This window comes from Sorghum bicolor, chromosome 1 (genome assembly GCF_000003195.3).
Source record: "Sorghum bicolor cultivar BTx623 chromosome 1, Sorghum_bicolor_NCBIv3, whole genome shotgun sequence".
Taxonomy (NCBI): Eukaryota; Viridiplantae; Streptophyta; class Magnoliopsida; order Poales; family Poaceae; genus Sorghum; species Sorghum bicolor.
The window spans coordinates 67,842,004-67,869,785 of NC_012870.2; the positions used below are offsets into that span (position 1 = coordinate 67,842,004).

Here is a 27,782-nt window from a genome sequence, read left to right on the forward strand (position 1 = left end):
GGGATTAGTTTCTGAGTCAAGCAATAAATAAGCAGATCATATTCCTTGCGGCTGCAGTTTGCTACGATCGTGCTGCTTGGGTGGACTGACATGTCATCACAATTATTTATATGATTTCATCAGATTTGACATATATTTTTTTATGTGCAAAGCGATGTTGCCAATAATTCTCTATAAAAGACCTTAAATGTGGTTTCTCATAACATCAAACAGATCTATATGCCACTTGACATTGAATACCTCAACTGGACCAGCCCACTGGGATACTTAATGAAACGATCATTATGAGCCATCATGATCTAAATTAATCTATAACAAACATCAAACATGTAAGGTGTCCGCATCTCGTGGATCAGTAGAATGAGTACATAACTCTATTCTAACATACCTGAGCATCCATCCTAACAACTATGCTATTTATATAGCTCAAGTGGTGATTGTCTTCAGTCTAGCACATGTTCTGTCAGTCAATAAGGTTTAGATTTAATCTTTTTTTTATTGAATGTATCGACCTTAATAGCTACTTCACTAAAATAACACAATGGTTTTGTTGACTTTCAAATGCCGTTCCATATTTTCTCTCCTCTGTGTGTAAAAAAGAACAGGAGGGAAATGTTAAGATTTTCTCAAAACATCACAAATAGAGAGAAATTTCTTCTAGGGATATTTCAGACACTAAAGAAAAGTCAACTCACTTGGATGCATACTTGTATCCCTTCAAGTCATATATACTTGGTTTAGCAAGTCCATGTTGATCCCCTCTAGCTGGACCTCAATCATCAATCACATGAGTGATGTTCGAACTAGAAGGAAAACTTACGAGACTGTTGCTGAGCCAATAGAAATCTTGAGGACAATGTATGGAACTACATACAATGAATTACTCCAGTAAACTATTGACTGAAACTCTAAAATAGAAGCCATTTTAGGCAGTAAGCTTTGGCTTGCAAACAGTACTAATCATGTAAGTTTATACAAGGTAATATTTTCTTCACCAAATAACGCTATAACCTTATTCATTATTTCCCGGTATTGAGAAGCTAAAGAGACAACAACTAGGGGCAAGGCAATGTAAAGAAACTAATGTCTTTTCTCTGTATGTACATTTAGCAAATATGACGAGTACTTTGGACCAAATGGAGTACCATCAAAGCCAAAATACCTACAGCATGCATGTAGTAGTAAAGTATGCTTCAACTCTGGGTACATATACAGCTTGTAAACATCTTTACACTAAGGAGTTAGCAGTACTTAAAGTAAATTTCTCAAAATAGAAACTACATTTTTTTTTGTCAGAGCTATCACAAGATTACATTTTCAATTTTTATTCCCTTGAACTACATGAGCTTTAATATAGTCTTTCATTGAACTCCTTAATCTAGCTAAAAACTGGTTAAAAAAAATCTAACAGTTGACTCTCACCCATAGTGGTTTGACATTTAGGACACGCCTATTAATGGCCAACCTATGTGTCCCTATGTGATTTTTTTTCTGACAGTTTGTGAAAACACTAGTTATGAAATTATCAGTGCACACAAGTTCGAACCGGAATCAATACTTCAACTGATGCATGAGAAATAAAGAATTACCATTGTTGTTTGCTTTGCACTTTACCAAGTTGATCTGTAAAAATACAAAAAAGGGGTTTTCAGTTGACATGCCAAAAATTAATATTTCAAAGATCTAAAACCATATATGTTGCCTCCCACCCAATTTACCTCAGTACTTTCAAGCCTTTTTAGATTACATTGAACCAGGTATAGTCATAATATTACTGCAGTCACTTACTAATCTGTTAGATACATACTTTAATCAAACAGTTAAATAATTGTTTTCTAATTTGATAGCTATTTCTATTAGTAAATTTCCAAGAACTCCATATATCTTAATGAAAATTAGCAGCAGATAGGAGGGGTACACATGTCAATTACAGCAGCATGAGGGTCTAGTCTGTCAGGTTTCAAATTCATTTAACATGTCAACTTATGCCAAAATTTGTGTAAAGTTCCAACTGAAATATACAATTTCAAGTTAGACCAAAATATTTCTACTTTTGTGAAAATTTATATATGAACCAACCTACCGAAATCCATTTTTATTCTTACCCCTTCCTGATCTATTACTGATCTTTTCATAACAAGTACATAACTCAGACAGAAAAGTAATTAGTCTGTGCATATCATTTTTTGCAACAGAAAACCATATCTTGACAAATGGTGTTGCTCCTCGCTCATTGTCAGATGAATAATTATTATGCTTTTGGAAGAGAAGGTAGTGATGCAAGCTTTATCTGAACTTGTTGGATGTTCAAAGGATGAATATTGCAATTATGATAATAGGGGAAAGTGTTTTAGTTGTATCTACAAAAGCAGATAGAGGAATCATGAACTGGATTACAAGACCTGAGAACACAGGTAATAGTTAGAACACAAGCTAAGCAGATAAAAGCATTGGATTCTGACCATGTAATTCTTCAGCTTAAACCACACTATATGCATTCTACTTTCTAATACCATCACATGCTAGAATCTCATGAAGAATGTGATGATTCAACCACACTACAGCCTGCAACTTTTGCTACATGTTGCTTCATGGAACCCCTTAGGTCCTTTACACACTGCCACATCCCCTCTGAAGCATATATGTTAGATAACATAGTTTGGAACCCATCATGATGAGGATCCAGCTTGACAAGCTTCTTGCCAACCCTTTCCCCGACCTCACTATCGCTGTGCTTCCAACAGGCACCAAGTAATGCACCCCATGCTGGAACATCAGGTGACATGGGCATGCTCTGGATCAGATCCTCGGCCTCTCTGACATACCCAGCACGCCCAAGGAGATCAACCATACATCCATAATGTCTGATGTTTGGTATAATCTGGTACTTGTTCTGCATCAACTTGAAGAATTGACGGCCCTCCTCAACTAAGCCACCATGCCTGCAAGCACTCAGAACTCCAGTGAAAGTTATCTCACTGGGGACAGCAATGCCAGAGGTTTCCATCTCAGAGAACATGTCAAGGGATCTTGTAACAAGGCCATTCATGGCCAGTCCCACAATGACAGCATTCCAGCAAGGTGTTCCTTTTTCTTCCACCATGTCGAAGACTTCTAGTGCAGCCTCCATGCATCCACATTTCATGTACATGTCAATGAGGCTAGTCCCAAGTACGATAGTGATGTTATATTGGTATTGCCTAATGTACTCATGCACTAACTTCCCTTGCTCCAAAGCACACAAATTAGTACATGCAGAGATGACGCTAACAAGCGTAACTTCATCCGGTTTGATTTCATGGGCTCTCATGTTGTCAAAAACAGTGAGCGCCTCGGATGACTGGTTATTTTGCACACAACCAGCTATCATTGCACTCCAGGAAACGTTGTCCTTGTCAGGCATCACATTGAATAATGCTTTTGCATCTTCGACGCGGCCATTCTTCAGATAGCCAGAAATCATCGAATTCCAGGAGAAGTGGTCTAAACTCTCACTGCTATCAAACAATCGTCGTGCTGCAACAACATCCAGACAACTTGAGTACATGTGGATCAGCGCATTCTGGACATTCACCCGCGAACCAAGGCCAGCTCTGACAACCAGTCCATGGCACACCTCTCCGTTCTGAATCACCTCTGACTTAGCACAAGCAGCGACCACACTGACCATCACTGCCTCGTCCACAGGCCACCCCTCTTCACGCATATCTGAAAACACAGCCAGCGCTTCCACGAACAGATCATTCCGCTCGAAGCAAGAGATCATAGCTGTCCACGTGAATGCATCCCTATGCTCTGCTCCGTCAAACACCCCCCTCGCCTCCTCTACCATCCCTGTCCTCGCGAACAACGCCACCATCGAGCTCACCGCCGCAGCGCTCCTCTCTGGCATCCTCGCAAACACCCCGACAGCCTGTTCGACATCCCCGTCCCGCACGTACGTGGCGAGGATCGTGTTCCAGGAAACGGCGTCCCACACGGGTCCCGCGTCGAACACCCTGCGCGCGCCCGCGACGCAGCCGCACGCAGAGTACATGTGCATCAGCGCGTTCCTGAGGTACAGGTTGTCGCCGAACCCGTGCTTGACGGCGTGGGAGTGGACCTGCCGGCCTTCCCTCGCGTCCCCTCTGGCGGCGCAGGCGGCGGCGAGGAGCGGGTGCGTGTAGGTGTCGGGCGCCGCTGGCATGGAGGCGTAGAGCGGGAAGCAGAGGTGGGGCAAGCCCTGGCGCAGAGCCGCCCTGATGAGAGTGTTGCAGGTGAAGGCATTGGGGCTGCGCACGAGCCGGAAGAGTTGGAGGGAGTGGTGGAGCGGTTGCGGCAGGAGGCGCGCGGCGGTCGCGGAGGTGGTGAAGAGGAGGAGGCGGCTGGCGGCGTAGGCGTCAGCGAGGAGGCCCGACGCGAGGAACTGCGCGTGGATTTCAAGGAGGTGGCGCGCGGAGCGGCAGCGGGAGAGTTGCGCGTCCAGAAGGGACACCGTGAGCATGATGCGCTGCGGCTCTGGACTCTGGTGCGCTGCGGCGGGCGGGCGGCCGGCGGGAGAGCGAGCGGCTCAAAGGCAAGCTGCAGGTTGCGCAGGCTAGGTGGGCTGGCGAACGGGTTCCAACTGAATACATGCAGTTGGTGGGTGGCGTGGCCCGCTGTGATGACCTGATCTGGTTGGCCCGAAGAACTGGTAACTCGCGGGCCCTTAACGGGCCAAATCCCAGCAAATTTGCAAAGATTTTCATCAGCACGGAAAGTAAAATCAAAGGCCATTTTTATCTCCAAACTATATCGTCGTAGCTCCAAAAAAAAACTATATCGTTGTAGTTTATATTTTTCTCCTTGAATTTTACTGAAAATTGTCTCCTCCGACTCCCAAAGCGTTTAAATGACCTCCTGGTTAGGATTCTGTCTCAACACTTACACCGGAGCTGCTGCCGACTGCCGTGCTGCGTTCTGATAATGGCATTTGGGACCTCGTCCTCGTCGTGCTACTGGGGTACTGGGTTAGGCAATTCCCACGCAGGAAATGGATTACTTGCTGCAATGCTGTCGACATGCTTCGATTCAGTGCCGAACGCATTAACCTCACGGCCTCACCGCTTTGCCAGTTTGCCACTAGCTCACCACTGGTAAGTTGCAACTCAGGCATTGGGTTGCACTCTCTGGACAAGCCTACGCTGGAAATTTGACTTCAAGTTAGTGTTTTGTTTTACATTTTTCTTTTCTAGCCAGCAGTTTAAACTATTGGCACCGGCCATTATGGGTCTCCGTATCAATTCCGTGTGGCACCGCACGTACAGCGCTGAGAGTCCCAAGTCACCACGCAGTACCATTGTATCAATCATCAATGGCGATCGAATAGGATATACAGCACGTACTGACAGAAGAAAGATCTTTCTGTAGAATCTGATGCTTTGACGAGCTGACCCCGCTGGGCAAGACGTTAATTGCTTTCAGTGCATCGAAATCTAAAACACACTATATACTAATCATCGAGAACGCCAAAACACAAGTAAACGCGGAGCTGCCGCAGCTAGATGCAAAATGCACCAAGATCCAGGCGACCGACAAGGGCAGCGATGTCATTTCGTAGAGCTTATCTTTTGTGTACTAGGAATTCACACTGTAGTTTTTTTAGGGAAAATTCACACTGTAGTAACATTACGTATTTACGTTAAGGCCTTGTTACCCAAAAAAATTTGTAAAAAGTTTTAAATTCCCAGTTACATCGAAATTTGCGGCACATGCATAGAACATTAAATAAAAATAAAAATAATAACTAATTGTATAGTTTTACCTGTAATTTGCGAGACGAATCTTTTGAACCTAATTAATTTATGATTGGACAATATTTATTAAATATAATAAAAGTATTACTATTCTTATTTTATAATTTTTTTTAAAGTAAACAAGGAGCATTCTGCACTCCGTTTGCGTATTTCAAAAGAAAACTAGAAATATTTTCCCCCCAACCTATTATTACCTCACGTCTCACCTAAACCAACCTAACTCCGGGCCGGCCACTTTTTAGTTACACCGTCACTTTTGAGACCCACCGTCTGCGGGTCCCGCGGCTCAGGGTGTTTCTCCCGGTCCCACAGTCAGTGGCTGTAGTACCAAAAGTACTCGTTCCTAGTCCCACATGGCAGCCTCAGAGAGACTCCCACTCCCTACGCGCACATCTGGTCGTGCACCACCAGACGACGCTTTAAACCGGCGAGTCCCATTTCCTCTCACATAAACCCGCGCTTATTTCTTTTTCTCTCACCTAATTTCCGTCCTCGTGTTGGCGTTGCTCGCCTGGGTTTGGATCCGAGCGGGGGGGCTCGGGCCGGCGGATGCTGTAGAGGAATGGCGGAGGCTGTCGCGTCCGCGGGCAGGCTCGCCATGGAGCCCTCGACCTCCGTCACGCCCGGCCAGGTGAGCCGAGCCCTAACTCGCGCCTCCTCGATCCGTTCCGCCGGGCTCTGGACCGGAAATTGCTGCTCTCCGCAGTGCGGCACCCCCTGGGAATTCCCGTCGTTTCGAGACTATTGGAGCCAGGTTGCTGAGATGGGTGGCTCGATTTGGGGGCACGGGAAGCGGGCAGCGGGGGAATGGGACGGGCGCCGGCTGGGTGGGTTCGTACGCGGTTGCGGTGCTGAATCGCGCGCTGGCTTATGAGCTTTTGGTGATCGCGGAGAAGCGCTGGAGATGCGACGCGTCTGGAATTTCTCGCGCGGGTTGAGCGATTGGATCATATGCTGCGGGCTTGGCACAGTAGTTGCCAAATTTGAGGGGTGCTGTGATCGTTGAATGTTGTTGGGTGCACGTGTCCCGTTGGTCGGTTGGTGCAACTTACTGCCAATGCAAGTGTGAAGTTCGTGTATGCTAAGGTCTTGTTTTGATGCACTCGTATCGTATCCACCTCAATCCATGTAGGTTGGAGTGGACTCGGGTGGAACTTAGTTTAATTTCGATTCCAATCCACTCCTACACACGTGGATTGAGTTGGATATGAGTGCATCCAAACAAGTTCTAATGTGGATTGTTTGTTTGTGGCTAGTTTCTTCTTTCTTGTGTTGTGGTCTTGTGGTGGATCAAATAGGGCTGGTCAGGTTGATGTCAGCTTTGCTGTTATTGCACCAAATATAAGGTGGCGGTTCCTCTCAGCAGTGCTGCTTGAAAATTGGTATATTCTGGGTTTTAGGGTTTAAAGGTTGGAGAATTTGCAAATTGCTTCTGTATGCAGTTTGTGGATCTGGAGATCTCGGGCCTTAAGGCTGCCATTAAGTTCTAGCAATATAATGTTTATTTTATTTGGGACCCCATCTCTGGAACTAAGTGATCTTTGTTTTGCTTTTCGTGCAGGTTTCTGCTATTCTGGGCTTTCTATGGGTTTTCGCAGCATGGGCGTATGCTGAGGTTCTCTTCCATAGGAAGAATACTGCTTCTATTAAAACGTAAGTAAATGTTAGTTTGATCCTGAGAATCTGCTATTTTTGTAAACATTCTAAGTGCTATAATGGTACTCCTGTCAGTATTGCTTGTTGTTTCTTACCACCAAACACAACTGACTACAAGTTAACATGGCTCTTGAAACATTAAGTAATACTGACTCTAGGTAGTATATATTATTTCTAATGTTTTCTGCGAGAAAAAAAATGCCTGTGTTAAAAGAACCTTATCTCTAGATGTCCTACCCTTGCAGTGCTTTCTGTATTTTGGAAGTCCTGGGATGCCTATTGCAATGCACTCTTACATGTTGCTTTGACTGAGATGCAGTATATATAGTAACATCACAATAATAACCATCTATAACTATAAGAGTCTTATTTGAGTTTCTGGATCTTCATCTTTGTCAGTAGACATTCAGATGTCAATCTAGCAGTAATGGATAACATTTCAGTCAAAGCAGAAGACCAGACAATGTTGTTGGAGGAGGGCGGCCAAGCAGTGGTTGCAAAGCCAGCTTACACTTCCCTCACATCACAAATACTCAGGTTCTCTATAAATTACAAATTTACAATTTCTCAACATCAGAATTTGAAGGCATTGAATCTCTGACAAAAGGAAAATGTTGGGTTCAACAGACTTATCTTCATGGACCAGATGCTTCTTCTGGAGAACCGTTTAACACTGAGGGCAATGTAAGCTACAGTTGCTCCTCCAATCATTCATGCTTCCTAGTTGCACTATTCTGCTAACTGGATTGCATTGGTGTTTTCAGATCTGAGTTTGGAGGGTATCTACTTTATTTTTACATATGTGATCGTACAAACTTGCTCGGAGAGTCTGCCAAGGTACTGTTGTGCTGATATTGTTACACCGTTTGGCCATGTGCCTAATTGACATATTAATAAAATTGCCATTTGATATAACCTTTCAATTCTGAATTATTCAGATTGATGAAAAATATCCCAGTGCATTCTTCATGTGCCATTGTTATATATAGTGTAACGCTTTAATCCACCAACCTTTTTATTTGTATGCTTCGTCTGCAGAATTACAGCCGAGATCTGTTCCTTTTCCTCTACTTTCTTCTTATCATCGTAGCAGCTATGACTTCCTTTAAGGTCCATCAGGACAAGTCAGCATTCACAGGAAAATCTATACTGTACTTGAATAGGCATCAAACCGAAGAATGGAAGGGTTGGATGCAGGTACTTATCATACTTTTATCTTCTGCAGTGTTTCCTGGGTCTCAGAAACAATTATTTTTAATAATTGCCCATAAACATAGTTGGGTGAGTAGCTATGTTTCATGTATGAGCATAGGTACATCAGAACTATAGAAGTATCGTTTTAAAAAAAAGAACTATAGAAGTATGATGTATGCAGTTATAAGCATGTACTCTCATCTGGCACAGCTAGCATAGTAGCATGTTTGGTTTGTCATGCTCTTGATGGTCCATTCATGGTTATGGACCTCTCTTGAGTTGCAAATAAGCTATTTGGTCATTAGCACCCATTAATTGTGAAACATAGGGTTTTGACCTGTCCTACCACCAAAGCTTTGCCATGCTAACTTTTACACCACACTGCCTTGTGAAGGTTCATTTCTCTGCCCTAAGTTGCATGTAATTTTGATTTTCTCAAGAATTTCCTTTTATGGACTGTATGATATTGGGTTCAACTTCTGTCCTACCACTAGCAGCCTGCAACAGTCTTCAGCATTACCTTATCTAATTTCCAGGTGCTATTCTTGATGTACCATTACTTCAATGCTAAAGAAATCTACAATGCAATCCGTGTGTTCATTGCTGCATATGTCTGGATGACTGGATTTGGCAATTTCTCTTATTATTATGTGAGGAAGGATTTCAGTCTTGGAAGATTTGCTCAGGTGCATCTTTACACCCCCACTGTTCCTGATTCTTTACATTAGAGTTTTCCTAACATAGTTGCACCTGCAACAGATGATGTGGCGCCTCAATTTCTTTGTGATATTCTGCTGCATTGTCCTGAACAATGACTATACACTCTATTATATTTGTCCTATGCACACCCTTTTCACCCTCATGGTTTATGGTGCTCTTGGAATTCTAAACAAATATAATGAGATTAGATCAGTGATGGCAATGAAATTTGTTGCTTGCTTCTTGGTGGTTGTCCTGGTTTGGGAAGTTCCAGGTGTCTTTGACATAGTATGGAGCCCATTCACATTTCTTCTAGGTAAGTTTCCTTCCCAAACCTTTTGTGGTATGATATCCCTTGCATTTTCCTTCCAAAAGATGGCCAATGCTATTTGCCTTTGTATGCAGGCTATACCGATCCTTCTAAACCAGATCTCCCCCGGTTGCATGAATGGCAATTCCGATCTGGACTGGATCGCTACATTTGGATTATTGGGATGATATATGCATATTACCATCCAACTGTATGTTTTCGACCATATGTTTTTTATTGTAGCTGTGCTGTATCTTTATATTCAGAGACAGCTTAGAATTGTTTGAAAGAGAGCAAAAGAAAGTTGTATTTTGGCATTGATGAAATATCCTGTCTCAGGTTGAGAAGTGGATGGAGAAGCTGGAAGAAACTGAAATGAGAACCAAACTCTATATTAAGGCCTCAATAGTTACAGTGTCATTGATGGTAATTATCAAACACCTGATGATTTTTTAAAACACCTTACTTTCGGTAACACATGCTGTGTGTTGATCGCAGGCTGGTTATTTGTGGTATGAATACATTTATAAGCTGGATAAGATTACTTACAACAAGCTGCATCCATATACTTCCTGGATCCCCATAACGTATGTACCTTAACTTTCTAATGCACTTTTTGGGGGTCTTTAAGTGTGCAAAATCTGATTTGCTGCATGGCTGTGTGTGTACTCAAAAGTGTCTATATATGCCTACGCAACTTCACTCAAGAATTCAGGAGCTTCTCCTTCACACTATTTGCGTAAGTTTTGGTTTTGTGTAATGTGCTGTACCTTTTATTTTTAACTTTTGTGTCTTGTTGTGCGAATATGTGACTCCTGTATTTGTTCATTTGGCTGTTCCAGCTGGCTTGGAAAGATTACACTAGAGACATACATATCTCAGTTCCATATCTGGCTCAGGTAACCATTTGCTGTTTCTCTTTGTAGTTCGTCCTTCCATTTGCACCAATGAAAGAAAAACTTCTTCACATTGTCAATCACTGATGTTGTCTCGTTTGCTTTGTTAACTTGTGCAGATCAAGTGTGCCCAATGGGCAACCAAAATGGCTATTGTCAATAATCCCAAATTATCCACTGCTCAATTTCATGCTCACTACTGCGATATATGTTGCGGTATGTAGATCTGCCCTATGTAAGATACCAAAGACGATAGTCTGCAGCAACTTACACGTTGTCATGTATTACCAATGCAGGTTTCCCATAGGCTCTTCGAATTGACTAATACCTTGAAGACGGTATTTGTACCAAATCGTGACAACAAGCGCCTCTCATACAATTTTGTGGCAGGAGCTGCCATTTCGGCTGCACTGTACTTTGTATCATTTGTTCTAATTGGCATTGCAGGATACTAGGAAGTCTAGTTATTGCCCTTTCTTTTGTTCAATTAGTTACAACGACAAAGCCTGATCGACAGAGCAAATTTAAGGCGACACAGCACGCACTGCTAGGGGGGCTGCTATTTCAGTCACTGGACTCGGGTTTTATCTGAGTTACATGGTGAAGGAAAAAATTGCTGTGCAAGGCAGAAGATCTCGAAGAGTGTAACATATGAGTGAACCCCAATCCCAAGAGGGGATATGATAAAAAAAATATATATATATATCCCTGTATAGGCGTTGGAACGCAAACCGACTTAGCGAGTGATCACGTCAGCTGTGAAAATCAGATTTTGTTCCTTGTTTTGTTTAAAAGCTTGAAATAGACAGAATGGTTCCTCCTTTTTTGGGGGGGTTTAAAGCATGAAAGTCAGAGGCCTCATATTTTTCCTCCGGTTACTAGGGAGTCGTCCTGCAATGGCTGCTTGCTTTGAATGCATATGCATATTCCTGAAACTCTGAAAGCGTTCATGGTTTCCCTATCCTTAAAACCCGTGTCACGTTATTTTAACTTGTGAACACAGAAGCATTATACTGTCCCAAAATAATTGATGATTAAGATTTATTCTAAATGAAACAAATTTACTTTGACTAAATTTATTGAAAAAAACATCAGTATTTATGACATAATAATTCTCTTTTAGTCTTGTAAACATTAGCACTTTCTGACTTCTTCCTTTTTAAATTATAAGTCATTTTGTCCCAAATTAAATGTTGTTTTAGGTTTTCATGCCACGGGTTTGACCCAATTTATAGAAAATATATGCAATATTTGTATCTCCAAATAAATTAAATTTGTTTAAAAAAACTAGACTCCAAGATCTTTCTAATGATACTAATTATGTACTATAAATATTAATATTTTTAAATATATATTTAGTCAAAATTATTTCTCGAGAAACGCAAATGACACTTATTTTAGAACGGATGGAGTATACATCTAAATATAAATGTCTAGATACATAGCAAAATGGATGAACAAAGAAAAGCAAGACGACTTATAATTTGAAACGAAATGAACTTCATTCTAGATTGTAGGTCGTTCTACCTTTTTTAATATATAATTTTTGTCGCGTACTTAGATATACATTAAATTTAGATACATAATAAAAGCTATGTTCATTCAAAAAAACATAATAAAAGCTAGGATTTAGAAAAAGGCAAAACGACTTACAATTTAAATGAGTGGTGTTTTTTTTTTAGCTTCTAATGGTTTGACTTGGATCAAAGCAAAATCATCAGATATTTAGAAATAAACCGTGTTGTTCAAAGTTATCAAAAAGATGATAACCGGGTAAGGAAGGCACAGAGGACGCATTTGGTTCTCCGCTACACTGCCACTGACTGGCATATTGTCTGAATTGCAAATGAAGATTGGCATACCACAAGCTTTTGCACTGATCTACAGCGGCAAATCTCAGCCAGTGTTTGAACTGAAAATAAAGTTAGGAACACCACAAGCTTTTGCATGATCTAAAGCAGCAAATCTCGCCACGTGTGCTGGCCGTTTTTGGCGCCATAGTAGCCAGGAAAACATGCCCGGCAAGTGCTAACATTGTACCCACTATAAAAGTTTCCATTTTGACACACATTAGATAAACACAATCCAATTGTTTTTTTGGTATCATCAATCTAATTTCTTTCTGCCTAAGCATGTTAGAGCATCTCCAACCGTTTAGCAAAATTTGTTCCCTAAATCTTGTTTCTTGTCAACTCCCAAAATAATATAGAAAGAGGGGAAAAAAATCTCATCTCCAGCAGTTTAGCAAATTTCGTTTCCAAACCTCTCAAAACTAGCTAACAAAACGAAGAGCTTCACTAAGCAAACAAAGAGCCCCACTGAACATGAAAAGAAAGACCGATGCCAAACACTGAACCCGTACACATATTTGCGTACTAAATAGGAAAATATACCAAGTTAGAAAAGATAAAAAAATAAGAATAACAAATTGTTGCAGAGGGGTTTTCCTCGTTTTGCTAAAAAAAATGGAAAAAGTCTACATAACCCCCTAAACTATCTAAGATGGAATACTTTACCCCCCAAAGTATAAAATTGGATATTTTACCCCCTGAACTTTCAAAACCGGTCAATAACCCCCTCGAGTGGTTTTAGAGGGTGGTTTTGTCTTTTTCTTTTTTATTTATTTCCGCTGAATCTTTGAAAAATCATAATAAATCACAGAAAAATCATAAAATGAAAAGTTCAATTTTGTTGGACTTCTGATGAGTAGATCTACACAATGAATATATAATATGGTATACTTTAGTACAAAGTTTTGGTTGTAGATTTAAATCTATGTTTTTCTATAATTAAAAAGAATAATTCATATATGTAGTTCCAATGGTTCAATTGTGGTAAATTTTTTATGGTGGACTCATTATTGTATGCTTGAACTATGGTAAAAGTTTCGTATCCATTGGATCAAGTAAAATTTAGTTATAGATTTATTTAGCTTTATTCTTGTTAAATCTATGCTTTATCTATAACTAAGTTATATGTGATCCAATGAGTATGAAATTTTTACCATAGTTCAAGCATACAATAATGAGCCTACCATAAAAATTTTACCACAATTGGACCATAGGAACTACATATATGAATTATTTTAATTAATTACAGAAAAACATAGATTTAAAGCTACAGAAAAAACTTTATACTAAAGTATATCATATTATATATTCACTATATAGATCTACTCATCAGGAGTCCAACAAAATTGAATTTTTTTATTTTATGATTTTTCTATGATTTATTATGATTTTTCAAAAATTCAGCGTAAATAAATAAAAAAAAAAGACAAAACTATCCTCTAAAACCACTCGAAGGGGTTATTTGACCGGTTTTAAAAGTTCAGGGGGTAGAATATCCGGTTTTATACTTTGAGGGGTAAAGTATTCCACCTTAGATAGTTTGGGGGGTTATGTAGACTTTTTCCAAAAAAAAATTATAGACGGTTAGTTGTTTACCAAACTATTAGAGAGATGCTCTTATATCGCCTATCCTTGACGTATCACACAGAAAGTATTATATTAAAAAATGGGGGGACAGAAACTTTTCTTCAGTGCCAACCTCGTTCAACCCTTCCTCTTGCATCCGGAAGTAGGCATAATAGGCATACATAACCCCAGCTAAGATAATAAACCAAAATCAGTGAATTTTCATTCCAACCAAAGGATAACCAGTTAACCACATAGAAACAAAAAATATAAATTTCTGATGCATACAAAAACAAGGAGATTGGCACACAATTAATCTGCATCACAACTAATTGAGCTGCTAAAGGATTTCTGAGGATGTCTACATAATGATCATGCTGATGAAACACAATAGGCAATACGGTGTAGAAGACGTCATGGTGACGCCTTTGCCTATGCCAAATGGGGTGGCTATCTGTGACAACCAAAGCTTGTATAAGGGCTCTGGATAGACCTGCTGTGGAATTATGATTCACCAGGTTTGTAGTATCAACTTCAGCCTCTATTTGAAGCTCTTTCCCTCTCCCGCTTGTTATACAGCCTCTCAAGAACACGCTTGGCCTCACATGACGGGAAATTGCTCAGATCATAGTAATGTGGCGCGATATCAATTAGCCTGCACATAAGTCACACAGAAAATATCAACATATCCATCTTCAAAAGGTCAAACTAAACAAACGATCAGCTTTGTTCAGGTAGTAGCAACTCACCATTCCCCACCGATATCGGTGACTGTGCGGATGAAATTCCTGGTGGTCAAGACGTATTCATTGTAGATGACCCACTCTGGCTTATGGTCCATACAATTGGAGGGATGAAGATGGACAACCTAACAAGGAAGGGTTACAAGACTTCAATATACCACACCCTAAGCAAGAAAACTTAAGATTCTTTGAACATGGAAAATAGAAACCTGGTTGTCTTTTACAGTCAGGTAATGTCCAGTTCGCTCCAGGTGAGCGACCTGCATGAAATACCCTGCAAGCATGGCTTTCCTTATATTGACATAGTACTCACGGCTATTGAAATCCGTGCTGCACATCTTGAGGTTGAATCTAGTCATGATGCGAACAAGCTGTTGTCTGACATTGTCTGCAGACTTAAGTGCTCTGGAATTGATAAAGTTCTCGTAACACCACTGGGGATCTTCATCTGCATCGCCAATAAAAATAACTGTTAGGAAGGGAAAACGATGGAAGCAACTGAGACAACTCAAAGCCTCTACTGAAATTAGTGGTTCACTTTGACTTTCAACAGGTGGTTCAACAAGGATGGGTCCATAAGCCCAACAAATAGCCACATGCATCCGTAATTGAATTTGAAAGAGGCTTATGGACTTACTGTTTTGCTTGTATGCATGGTATACATTCAGAAGCGTCAGATGGTCCCCATCAATATGGCCAAATCGAGCCTTCGCCTCATCAGCAGCCTTTTGAGCCTCCCTAGGCCGGAGGAAGCAATTGGGTACTAGAGAAAGAATATGGTAATAACAGACGAAGTCCACGGTGGTCAGCAGATGCAAAGAGGCGAGACGATACCATTTGCTTTGTCAGAATAACTCAACAAACAGCAATTATCTGCATCAGCCTAAACTGTATGATCATTTCGACCAATAGCTCAAGAAGCCAGGTGAATGACAGTTGCTGATGACAGCCGATTAAAGAAATGCACAAGAAAATGATGCTAAGTGCACATGCAGTAGTATGCATGCAAGCTCACATGCTACTGCCTCCATCCCAAATTATAAGTCATTCCAAGGATCTTTGGGAGTCAAAGCATCTCAAGTTTGACCAAATTTATATGGTAGGATAATAACATTTATGATATCAACTAAGTATCATTAAGTTCTTCATTAATTATATTTCCATAGCATATCTATTTGATGCCACAAAACTTTGTAATTTTTTCTATAATTTTGGTCAAACTTGAGATGCTTTGACTCTCCAAGATTCTTGGAATGACTTACAATTTGGGATGGAAGAAGTATAATAAAAACCTAGCACTCCGCTTGAACAGAACTGACAAGCAAAGTAGTCCAGATAAACATATAGACAAGATAATTTTTAGAACTGCAATTTGTTAACATACCTGACAGCATGGCAGATATTGATAAGATCTCGTTCGAACAGTTGTACTTTGGACTGATGACAAGCATCTTCGACATTTGTGGATCCAGGGGAAACTCACTCATCATCTCACCTAACTGTGTTAGATTACCTTCATCATCTAGTGCACCCAAATAGTTCAAAACTTCTAAGGCCCTCATTAGAGTTTCTGGCGCTGGAGGATCCATAAAGTCAAAATGTACTAAATCATCAATTCCAAGTTTCTTCAAGGTCAGAACTGTATTTGCCAGGTTCGACCGAAGAATTTCTGGGTATGTCTGTGGTTGCAAATCCTCATTGAAACTCTTCTCTGTGTATAGCCTAAAGCACTTCCCAGGTTGCGTTCGTCCAGCACGACCAGCTCTCTGATGAGCACTTGCCTTAGAAATTGGTGACACCAGGAGGGATTCCACCCTTATTCTTGGGTTGTAAACTTTCTGTTTGGAAAACCCTGGGTCTATCACATAAACTATGCCATCTATAGTTAAGGATGTTTCAGCAATGTTTGTGGAGACAACAATTTTCCTTCCAGGAGGACCTCCTTCCTTCAATGGGGCAGGAGCAGGTTCAAAAATCTTCTGCTGCATGGCTGGAGGCAGTGTAGAGTATAAAGGCACGACTTTAACTGTGCCAACCTGATCTCCCATATTATTAATTTCCTTATTGATTTTCCGACATGCATCCTCAATCTCCTCTTCTCCAGTAAGGAATACAAGGATATCACCAGCAGGTTCACACATATGTATTTGCACAACTGTCCTGATAGCAGCCTCTAGATAGTCCCTCTCTGGTTCTTGGGTATAAAATATCTCAACTGGATGAAGTCTCCCAGGCACCTTCATCAAGGGTGCACCACTGAAGTAACCCTGGAATTTCTCTGCTTCAAGGGTAGCGCTCATAACAACAAGCTTCAAATCTGGTCTATTTTTTAGAACCTCCTTTAGAAGCCCAAACAGAACATCTGTTGCCAAAGTCCTCTCATGAGCCTCATCAAGAACAATCACCTTGTACTTCTCTAAAAGTGGGTCTGCCATTGCTTCTCTCAAAAGCATACCATCTGTCAAATATCTGATAGGAAGCAATAGTGTTCAACACAACAGGATTAGATCAGAATACCTAAAAAAGAAAAGAAACATACACTCCATATCAATCTGCCAAAAGGATAGTGCATCTAATCATGTTCTTAAACGAAACATATAGAGACATATAAAAAGGCTTACTTGAGAACAGTTTTGTGGCTGCTGCAATCCTCAAACCGAATGCTGTAACCCACTTCTTCCCCAATAGTAACATCCATCTCCTCCGCCACACGCCTGGAGACTGACATTGCTGCAACCCTCCGAGGCTGAGTGCAAGCAACCATGGAACGGTTACTCAAGCCTTCCGCCTCAAGAACAAATTGGGGGATCTGTTCAACATAACGCAAATCAATCATTAATAAACAAATGACCAATTGGCCTTGCCCATAAGTGGCTAGCCCCTAAAACATCTATCCCCTGACCTTGGCCATAAACAATAGATAGAATAGAAAATCAAAGCCATCCAGTAACCTAATCGGGGATCTGCTCAGCATATAACCCAAATAAACCATCACAAGTGTTGAGCAAGGCTACGGACAAATACCATATAATATAATAACAAAGCCATCAGCCCTTCACACGAACAAAACGAACAATAACCTGGCCTCAATCATGCAAACAAGTGCACAAATATGTCTGACCACTTTACCAAAGGAACGATTGGGCAATCTATATAGCACTATCTCCTAACCTTAGCTACAAACGATATAATTAATAAGAAAATCAAACATGACAGAAACCTAATCAGCAGGGCATAGCCGCGTAGGAGAAGGCGTATGGGTATTGTAGCGTTTGCGGTACCTGAGTTGTCTTCCCGCTTCCCGTTTCACCGACGAGGATGAGGGTCTGGTTGTCGCGGAGAGAGCGGAGGAACTCCTCCTTCTGCTGCCACACGGGGAGCGTGCGGCGCTTCTCGAGGATCTCGAAGTACCGTGCCGTGTAGGGCCGCCCGTTCCACCGGTTGACAGACGGGTTGCCCCCCGCCGCGGTGGCGGCGGCGCCGTTGGAGGCGGCGCGGCCCAGCTTGGCGGAGACGGAGGTCTCGTCGACCACGTCGAAGAGGCTCACCTTCCGCTTCCGCTCCGTCCCCATGGCAGCGGCGGCTGCGGCGGCGGCTGCGGCGGAGGCGAGAGACGACGAGCGGTCCTTGGCTCACGCGGTTCCCAGGAGGAGGCGGGAGAGCGGGAGGAGAGGAGGGTGGGGGAGGCAAACCCTAGCTTTGTTCTGGAGGTCGTTCGATTTTATATTTGGGAAATTTTGCACAGACAAATAGCAGGTCCGCGAGAGCGTGAGGCCGAGGCGCCGAGCGAGCAATAGGAGTAGTAGTAGGACGGTGCGAAGGCGGGTTCTTGGAGTTATGAAAGCGGGTTCCTTCAGTTATCCAAGGTGCCTTTCGCCCTTTCCTAAGTTCTGGCTCCGTTGCAAAATAAATATGATTCTTGCCTCCTAAGAAATCAAACGTTTTTATTTTTAATTAAATATATATTAAAAATATTAATATTTATAATGTATAATTAGTATCATTAAATAGACCATTAAATATATATTTATAATAAATTTATTTAGAAATATAAATACTACATGTATTTTCTACCAATTTATTCAAATTGAGAAAGTTTGATTTACATATATCTCATAGCGACTTCTATTTCGAGATAGACATAATATGTAATAACATAACTGAATTTTTCTGAATAATTAGGTAAACCTCATACACAAAGAAGCGGGTGTGCCTCCATCAGGATCACATCCACAACTGTTCGAATACAAACATGTGCAAATGCATCCCCTTTTATGTTTATGTTTTTTAAAACAAAGTTTTTCAAGTGTGTTTATTTTTGCAAAAGGGGTTTTAAAGTATGGAGAATTATCCCATATCGATTTCTCATCCATATTTTTTTGGAAAAAAGAAAAAAAAACTCATTTTCAAGAGTACCTCATGTCTCTTCCCTATCTGTTGACAATTGGCAAATAGGACGGCATCGTGCATAAAAATGTGTGAAGCTTTTGTCACGAGCATCTCTCTTCTCGGCGTCGTCTTCTAAAGGTGGAAGGGTGTGGGAAAGAGTAGAGAGTAAAAAATGATTCCCTATGCAAATGTACCAGAGAAAAAATAATATATGAAAATGATTATGATAATTTAGAAATAATATAGTGATGTCAAATTGTCTTTTATTTTAGAAGTGAATTATTGAAAACTCTTAGAAATGTTTTTATTTTTCTCTCAATACTTTTTTAGGAGTTACAAAATTATATGTTTTTGAGAGAAAAAATAGATACTCTTAGAGCGGAGACTTTGCTCCACTGAAGGTGGCAAAGGCAAAATGTTGCCGAAATTGATGGTCCTCACTTAGTCACTTTTGTTTTTGTACACTGGGTATAAAGTTTTGAGATGTCACATCTGGTATCACATAAGAGTATCTCATGGGGTGTTTAGATACTAATAAAAACAAATTACAAAATTCGCCAGCAAACCTGAGACATATTTATTAAGTCTAATTATTTTATTATTAGCACACGTGTTACTATAGCACTTTATTATCAAATCTTAGACTTTCGCAAAGTAGTTGTAATATTGTGCAATTAGTTATTTTTTAGTATATATTTAATGATTTTTATGCATGTGTCTAAACATTCGATGATGGTGTAACTTTTGGGGGGAGACACTAAACAAGGCTTGGTTGGAGAAAAATTTTGGTTTTGGCTACTGTAGCACTTTCATTTGTATTTGATACTTATTGTTCAATTGACTAACTAGTTTCAAAAAATTCGTCTCATAAATTACAGATAAATTATGTAATTAGTTATTTTTAAATTTATATTTAATACATGTGTTTAAAGATTTAATCTGACTGAGAATGTTGAAAAATTTTGGGAACTAACTTAATGATGAAGTACAGAAATTTAGCATGTCCTCCGTTTATGCCACGACGATGATTGACCCACATGACAAACCTATCAGGCAATGGATGGGCCTCGTGCGTCCGAGCGCACCAGGCCTGCAGGCCCAGGGCAGCCCAGACGATCGCCCTCAGTGCCAGACCCACCGGCCCACCGCCGTGAATGCGATGCGCCCCTCGTGGCGGAGAAAGAAAACCCGCACCCCTCCACCACGCCTAGCACGAGCACGACGGCGCGCCACGAGCAGACGGGAGCAGCAGTAGAACACGTTACACCGCCATCACATCATCGCCCCCCCGTCAAGACCAAACAAAGTGTCAAACCAACCAAACAAACAACACAAGACGCCTCGAGCCACTTAAACAGAAGAGCCGCTGCGCCACAGCGACCGGACGACCGACGGCCGACGCAGCGCGCGCCCTGCCCCAGCGCCGGGATCGAGAGGAAGGGAGGAGGGGAAGTGGGGAACCAGCCGGCGCGCGTGGAGCCCGCCGTCGCCGCGCGGCCTCGCCTCGGCGGGCCCATGGGGGGAAGGCTGGTGTCCGTGCTCCGGTGGCCGCCGGACCTGGGCCTGCCCAGCCTGGCCGCGCTGCTCCCCTCGCCGCCCGCGCACCTCCGGGTCCAGGTCCAGGAGTGGTGGCAGTGGCAGTGGTCGCGCCCCGATGAGCAGCTCGGCGCGTCGGCGCGGCGGTGGCCCGAGCTCGTGCGGGACGTGCCGCTCCTGGTGGACGCCGCGCTCTGGGGCGTCGTCACGGCCGTGGAGTCCGTCGCGCTCGTCTCCATGATGTGCTGCTTCTTCCTCTGCTGCGGCTGCACGCTCTGATGAACCTCGCAGTGCCACCGAGCAAGTGCTGCTGCTGCTGCCAGTATGGATGATTCCTCCATCTCCATGCGATTTCTTCGTTTTTACTGCGTGTGGTTGTGGTGGATTAGCTTTCTTAGGTAGATTTTGTTTTGTTTTGTTTTGAACTTTGTTGGGTAGAAGAGTTACTGTCATGGCAATGGTAACTAGGATATGATCTGTGATCTGTGATTGTATTTGACCGTCGGTTGTGCGCCATTTGGGGATCTATGACTTGGAGCAGGCTACTGTAGCGAGAGTTGTGGAGGGGGGTTACTAAAATTGGAGGGTTTTAGTAGTAGGTGCGTGGTGGGAACGGAGACGACTTTAGTTGCGGGAAAAATATCCCAGTTTCTTCTTATCTTAATCACCCGAGTCAGTGGCTTCAGTTGCGTACCAGTGTACTCCTAAGCAGAATTCTAGAATTATGCCATTTGACATCCTCTGGCATTGGCATTCCTCCCATCTAGAACCGGAGGTACAGGCCTCGTGCTACTGTCACGTCCTATTCCTTGGGGCATGATCCACCACTACCTGGTCTGGACCATACTCGTCGTGAAGTCGCTCGGCCAGGGAAGATCCTAACCACGGGTTGGTTCAGCATTTGGGCCTGCAATGCACACGGAACCGTACGTACATCTTCTCTCTTCCGGTATTTTGCCGCCACCGAGGCAGGATGTGGTTTCGATTTTTGTTGTTGGAGTCGAATGCCCGATAATAATCCCATTGTATGTGCCATCCCACATGCAAAGGGCCAACTCCAAGCACCTGCAGACACGACTCTTGTCGCATTAGCGTTCCTGCCAAAATCAGCCAGCCTACTTCTAGTAGTACGTTACTACGTACTCCGTAGTAACTACAGTAGCACAGCAACAACGCCCAGATGCCAGCCAGCAGCAATCATGCTCCCATCCGAAACCCACAGGAGCCGCGGTCCCTCCCAGTCGGGGCGCCCCGCGCCCGCCACCGCCACGGCGCCAAGCGAACTAGGAAGAGACGCCGCTACCTCCCATAGTCAGGCCTTGTTTAATTCCGAAAAGATTTCGGATTTTGGTACCGTAGTATTTTTGTTTGTTTGTGGTAAATATTGTCTAATCATAAACTAATTAGACTCAAAAGATTCGTCTCGTAAATTACAGACAAACTGTGTAATTAGTTTTTGTTTTCTTTTATATTTAGTGTTTCATGCATGTGCCACAAGATTTGATATGACGGAGAATCTTGAAAAGTTTTTAAATTTCAGGATGAACTAAACAAGGCCTCGGTGTTTGTCGCCGGCAAGCAAAACGCACGGAAGAATTTACCCCGGCAGTCTTCTGTGCCGTGCAGCAAAAAAAACGGCTATCGGGAGCTAGTATTGGGTGGCTGGGTGCTGGACGGGGCCCGGATAAGGACGAAACACCGTTTCTGGGGCACAACCTCTGGTGTGGTGTCAATTCCGAACGGGTGGCTGCCTGGCTATTAAGTTCGTAAACCTCCTTTTCCGTCGCTATCGAGCATAATTTGCTTTTCATACGAATCAATGTGTATGGAGCCAATGTGAGCATATCCAACGATAACCGAAGTCTATTATTGCTTTGTATGCGAATCAATGCGTGTGGAACCAATTTGAGTATATCTAACGATAACCAAAGTCTGCTTTTGCATCATTTCAGTGCTTCCGATAACTCCCGAAGTCTGCTCTTTGCATCATTTCAGGCCGTGTTTAGTTCCTCAACGAAAACATTTCATTATCCCGTAGCACTTTCGTTTGTTTGTGATAATTATTGTCCAACTATGGACTAACTAAGCTTAAAAGATTCGTCTTGTCAATTTCGACCAAACTGTGTAATTAGTCTTTATTTTCATATATATATTTAATACTCCATGCATACGTTTAAAGATTCGATGTGATAGAGAATCTTGAAAAATTTTAGGTTTTTGGGTAGAAGTAAATAAGGCCTCAGTGTTTCTGAAAATTGGAAATATCATCGCAGAATTGTTGTAGCTTCGAAGCGGCACAGCAGATTTACATCCCACAAGACCTTAACAAAGCAACTTTCACTTGTGTTATAAATCGTACTATTTCTAGCAGTTAGTAATATTTTTCTCTTACAATAAATCAGTGAACAATACTTTTAGCTATAACTTTTTAGATAAACGAGTATGCTCTTAACAGAAAGTTTGTTTTCTCACACCGAAAGAGAAACTATTTGTTTTAGTATTGTATGCGGCAACTAAATAAAAATAGCATAATATAAGCATTTTTAGCTTACCGCACCAGGCGTTGCAAAACAACTCCGTACTTATAAAAAATCGAGCAAGCAACTTTTTTAGCTCGATAATTTTCCACCAAGATACAGCTAGCATAATTCATTGAGGCGCATTTTACATGTGCCAAAAATATCATAAATGAGAACCACGTAAATTATTATCTTGGTGGACAATTCAGACGCCACGACGCATTGAATTATTGTTTTCTAGGGTTCTTGTCTGTTTTCTTTTTCTCCATCGTTGTCAAAAAGAAAAGAAAAATGTGGAGAGGATTATCCATCTTTAAATCCAGATTTGAATGGCTGACCTTATCAGTCGAATCTGTCAGCCATTCAACAGTGTTTTTCCCTCACAATAAATCAACCAACAGTACTTTCTGTATGGTTTATTGTTAACACTTGCTAACACCACTTGAATACTAGGTTGTCATCCCTAGCATGGCACTAGAGTGTACTATGGTATTTATACGCACACAGATAATCCGCAAGCGCACGGATACCGTTGAAGCTTTTACCCAGTTAAAGGTTTTATCGTATCCACAGGGAAACGGGAGAACTGATCTACGTTCTAACTTAACCAAGATAAGTAAATAGGTGTGAATAGGAAAGATGGTAGAATCGAATAAGAACAATATTAAAGGTAAGATAACGGTGAGTGATAATATGGGAATAGAGAGTAGAGCAATTCTAGTATATGGGCGATGGTAGCAGAATAGAGAGGATAACTATGGTTTCTCTACTTCAAAGGGGTATGTCTATGTCTGGGACGAACCACGTGATAAGAGTACACCACAAAGGATGCTTATCCATAGGCCGATAAACCCTACCCGTCCTGCTAACGAGAGGTGGACTACAGGGGACCAACGTAACTGTCACTTACGCGGCCTACCACACGATCCAGCTAGTCAGGGGATATCCACAAGTAATCTAGGTCTAAGCACCACGCTTACACCTATACTACAACTCTAACCTATAGGGTCCTATAGATTAGAAGTACTCAAAAGAGTTGTGAACCAGAACATACATGATTAGTAATTGCATAATGAATTAGAAGTAGATTACCAGAGTCATCCCATGAGCAAGCTTGATTAGAGCTTGATCATGGCGAAGTACAACCGGAGAAAGAACCGACAGGCCGGCCTCTCCTCTAATCCTCCTTCGCTCTCCATCTTGCTACTATCTAGATCTACTCTAGTTTAGAGAAGAGAGGAGAGCTCTCATCTCTAAACCCTAGCTTTTGCTCTGTCTAAGAATAATGAATAATGATCAAGGGGTGTCTCCTCCAGGGGCCAGGGGGTCTGGTTTTATAGTCCCCTCAAGTGAACCTGGGCCGTCGGATCAAACCGACATTGATTGAACGGTTATTCTTGATCCTTTAGGTCGGTGGAGCATAATCCGCGAGATTGAGCGTGATTGGCCACAACTCCTGGGCGGGCGCCCAAGGGGGGTGGGCGGGCGCCCTGCCCCCGGGCCCGTTCGCCTTCCCGTTCGTTCCCGTGGCTTCTGGAGTCTTCTAGATGATGTAAAATTGCGCAGCACGTTAATATCTCTATGTAATCCCGACGTGTGGGCCTTTCTTCCATATTTCCTGATAACCCCCTGCAGAAATAGACAAACACCAAAACTCGTGGAATTCTGTCAGATAAAACCCTAAGTCTGGATGTTGATTTCATTTGGATCCTTTTCTTTGTTTATTTGATAATTAAATTTGATACTTAAGGACCGTCAACAAACTCCCCCAAGCTTACCTCTTGCTCGTCCCTGAGCAAGGATAGACTCAGCTATGGATCGTAAGTTGTTGCAATATCTTTAAAAATTGACGGTACACATGCTTTTAAATGAGGTCTCATCTCTGAGTTAGAGTAAACTGTCAAGACTTAAAACTTACTTACTTTACCTTTCACCATGGGACTTGTAACCGTCACTTCTGTCTTGAGTGGTTAAAAGATAGAACAGTCCCGTCAAGTGCCATGTCTCTTATTCTTGATCAGCTATATCTCTGGAGTTTTTGCAGATTTTCAAATAAAACTCAGAGATTCCTTTGTATGACTCTCTCATATCTCTCTTTTGTGGTATTTCTGGATCCTTACCAAGGCAGTGATGGTATATGCCTTCTCTCAAAATATGTGGTATTTGTGGTATAAGGGATAGTGACATTGCCTTCTCTCTCACCCTACTCTAATAAGGCTTTAATATCTGGAGCTCATAGGTGAGAGATAAAGTATACATACTTACAAGACATGTATTGCATAGTCAAACCATGGATCCAAAGAAACAAGTCAATGAGCCAAATCAAGATGTGCATGTGTGGCGAATGAATGGTGTATGGTGATGATGGTGATAACAATGGTGAAAGTCTAATTCTACTTTTGCTCTTATGAGGGGATACATACCTTCCTTGCTTTTTGAAACTTTATGAGGAGAATGAGATGCTCTTCTTTTTCTTTCCTCTCAGGTGGGTATCTTGTACCCCTAATTCTACTGTCGGACACTTGTCCATTTTTACCTCTCGTCTCACTCTTTTTCTTTTCTTTCGAGGTTCCGGGCACTTGCCCCTTTTTATTTCCTCGTTTATTATTTTTTTTCTTTTCTTTTTTTTCTTTTTTTAGAGCACTCATCTCTTGAGATAATATAGCAAGTGGTAGTAGCAAGATAACTTGAGCATTTATTTCACAAGGGAAAAACACAGATGTTTTTGGCTATTCTCTCCCGAATTAGGAGTAGAATATTTTTAGGTGATTCTGGAGATGGAAATGTATGGATATATGTGGATGATACTTCCGGAGTAGAAGTAGCATATATATGAGTGAACGTGCAAGTGAATCTTGATTTAACCACATGACAAGCTCCTAAGGGTCTACACAGCTTGACCACACTCAATGCTCATAAGCAGTAAATAATAAATGTGTGGCTCAAAGTCTAGCAAGCATGTATATATGGCTGTGGTAGGAATTTAAACTTTCATCATACAGGAACTCATCATGCGATATTTTAAAGATTTTTCAAAGATAAAATTCTCCAGAATTCTAGCATCTCTAGGAATAGATAAACAGCAGCTCAACCTTCCCATATCATATCCGTTAACAACTTAGATTTCAGATCAAGTTTTCATCCCACAAGTTTAGATCTAGAGCAAGCTTTAAATTATAACAGTTATGTCTAAACTTGAGAGAGAACTTTAAATTTGCAAATTAGGCAGAGCAACTATTCATCATATCCATGCTAGAGTTTTATTATTAAGATTCAGATTAGCATGGCCACTTTATTTATTTAATAAACACACTAAGCAAAAGATATATATATAAGCATGAAATCTTTATTTGGTTTTTCGTAGTTTTGTATAATTAAATTCTAAAATAGTATAAGTATAAAGATAGGTAGAAATACTTAGCGAGATAAATGGGGGTGCTCTCCCCCAAGCTGAATTTTGACGTAATTTCCCTTGATGTAGCTAGCAGGTGGCAGAGGTGTATTTGAAAGTCAGCAGCATTCTGACAGCGATTAGAATGTCCTCCGTCTGCTAGTCTTCTTGATTCTTAAATTCTGTGGAGCTCAAATAGACAACAAAGCTTGTGGAACTAATTAAGTGTTAGCATAAATATCTAGCCTTCATCACGTTGAGCTTCCTCAATAAATATTACTCCCTGTTTTTATATTTTTATTTTATAAAGTAGAAAAGAAATATTTATTTTATTTTTATGCCACCACAGTGAAGGTACTTATGGGTTTTATGCCACTCGTATACTCATATGGGGCTTAGTATTTTTTAACATTTTTATTTTCTTTTCAAGATAGCATGATTAACTAATAATCTATTTAAGGATAGTAAATAATTAAATGGAAAAGGGAATGCAGAAAGGATAAATATGGATAACTACCAATCTTACCTTTCGGCGAGGGTTCAATGTTTTAAGTCTTCTTGTCAAGACTTCTCATCGTGTTCATTCTTCAGGTGCATAATTTGATTCAGGTGCGGACCTTGACGTCTGCACCTCTTGATACGGTGTCACCCACGTTATTTGTGTTGCCCAGTAGTTCGAAGTGCGGTGTTGGCAGTATCCTGCTCAGTGTGTTTGTGCTCGTAGTGTACCTGCTCATAGAGACAAGGCAGAGATCAAGTGCATGGGCCCTGTTGGTGGAAAACACCAACAGAACCAAAAGTGTATTTGTTCTTCTCTAACCTTAAGCATAGTGAGCAAGACAAAGTTGATGGATGATAAGTTCATGAGTGTAGCACTTATAACATTTGTCAGATCAGATCGCTCAACCTTATGGAAAGATAATCTATTTATGTATATGTCTTTTTCTTTATATCTCTCAATGATTGAATGTGTAACATTTTAGCTCATATGATTAGGAGTGTGGGATCATGGAGGTAGTACTAAGAACAAGGATTAAAGGACTAAACATGTTGAATCAGTTGGGTTGGTTAATCTAGAGTTGTAAATCATACACGTTTGTCTATTTTATTTATATGAACGCCAGAACCAAGGAGAAGCTTATAAAAGTGATAGTCAAGTACCTTAAGATGTTACCTTGCTCGAAGAGTGATGGTACAGTATCATCTTGTGGAAGCTTTCCTTTCTTAGCGGTTGTGCGTCGTGTTTGTGGCACCCTCCA

The 27,782-nt window shown here is 41.5% G+C and overlaps 4 protein-coding genes across 8 annotated transcripts; 2 read left to right on the forward strand and 2 right to left on the reverse strand.

Annotated features, from left to right (window-relative positions):
• On the reverse strand, positions 2,286-4,542 carry LOC8081056 (pentatricopeptide repeat-containing protein At1g05750, chloroplastic). Its single transcript, XM_002467912.2, has one exon. The coding sequence runs from the start codon at positions 4,481-4,483 to the stop codon at positions 2,531-2,533; it is 1,953 nt and encodes a 650-aa protein (XP_002467957.1). The 5' UTR covers positions 4,484-4,542; the 3' UTR covers positions 2,286-2,530.
• LOC8081057 (protein REDUCED WALL ACETYLATION 4) lies at positions 6,215-11,407 on the forward strand. 2 transcript variants are annotated; one of them, XM_002465315.2, is made up of 15 exons: positions 6,215-6,405; positions 7,336-7,427; positions 7,830-7,967; positions 8,058-8,114; positions 8,195-8,267; positions 8,469-8,627; positions 9,161-9,310; positions 9,384-9,639; positions 9,729-9,844; positions 9,973-10,059; positions 10,132-10,220; positions 10,310-10,372; positions 10,476-10,532; positions 10,649-10,745; positions 10,826-11,407. In XM_002465315.2, the coding sequence occupies exons 1-15, from the start codon at positions 6,337-6,339 to the stop codon at positions 10,982-10,984; spliced, it is 1,662 nt and encodes a 553-aa protein (XP_002465360.1). In that variant the 5' UTR covers positions 6,215-6,336; the 3' UTR covers positions 10,985-11,407. The 2 variants fall into 2 exon arrangements, with proteins under 2 accessions (XP_002465360.1, XP_021307483.1); XM_021451808.1 differs by having other exon boundaries at positions 7,833-7,967.
• LOC8083713 (probable pre-mRNA-splicing factor ATP-dependent RNA helicase DEAH3) lies at positions 14,144-18,448 on the reverse strand. Of its 3 annotated transcripts, XM_021450148.1 has the most exons (7): positions 17,970-18,438; positions 17,310-17,497; positions 16,073-17,157; positions 15,326-15,451; positions 14,898-15,136; positions 14,695-14,813; positions 14,144-14,600 (listed from the first exon to the last, which is right to left on the reverse strand). In XM_021450148.1, the coding sequence occupies exons 1-7, from the start codon at positions 18,258-18,260 to the stop codon at positions 14,480-14,482; spliced, it is 2,169 nt and encodes a 722-aa protein (XP_021305823.1). In that variant the 5' UTR covers positions 18,261-18,438; the 3' UTR covers positions 14,144-14,479. The 3 variants fall into 3 exon arrangements, 2 of the variants coding, with proteins under 2 accessions (XP_021305823.1, XP_021305827.1); XM_021450152.1 differs by lacking the exon at positions 17,970-18,438 and having other exon boundaries at positions 16,073-17,205; positions 17,310-17,450; XR_002448695.1 differs by lacking the exons at positions 14,144-14,600; positions 14,695-14,813 and having other exon boundaries at positions 15,114-15,136; positions 15,326-15,561; positions 17,970-18,448.
• LOC8081058 lies at positions 20,107-22,559 on the forward strand. Of its 2 annotated transcripts, none has more exons than XM_021455221.1 (2): positions 20,107-20,935; positions 22,140-22,559. In XM_021455221.1, the coding sequence occupies exon 1, from the start codon at positions 20,134-20,136 to the stop codon at positions 20,890-20,892; it is 759 nt and encodes a 252-aa protein (XP_021310896.1). In that variant the 5' UTR covers positions 20,107-20,133; the 3' UTR covers positions 20,893-20,935; positions 22,140-22,559. The 2 variants fall into 2 exon arrangements, with proteins under 2 accessions (XP_021310896.1, XP_002465361.2); XM_002465316.2 differs by having other exon boundaries at positions 20,112-20,935; positions 22,154-22,559.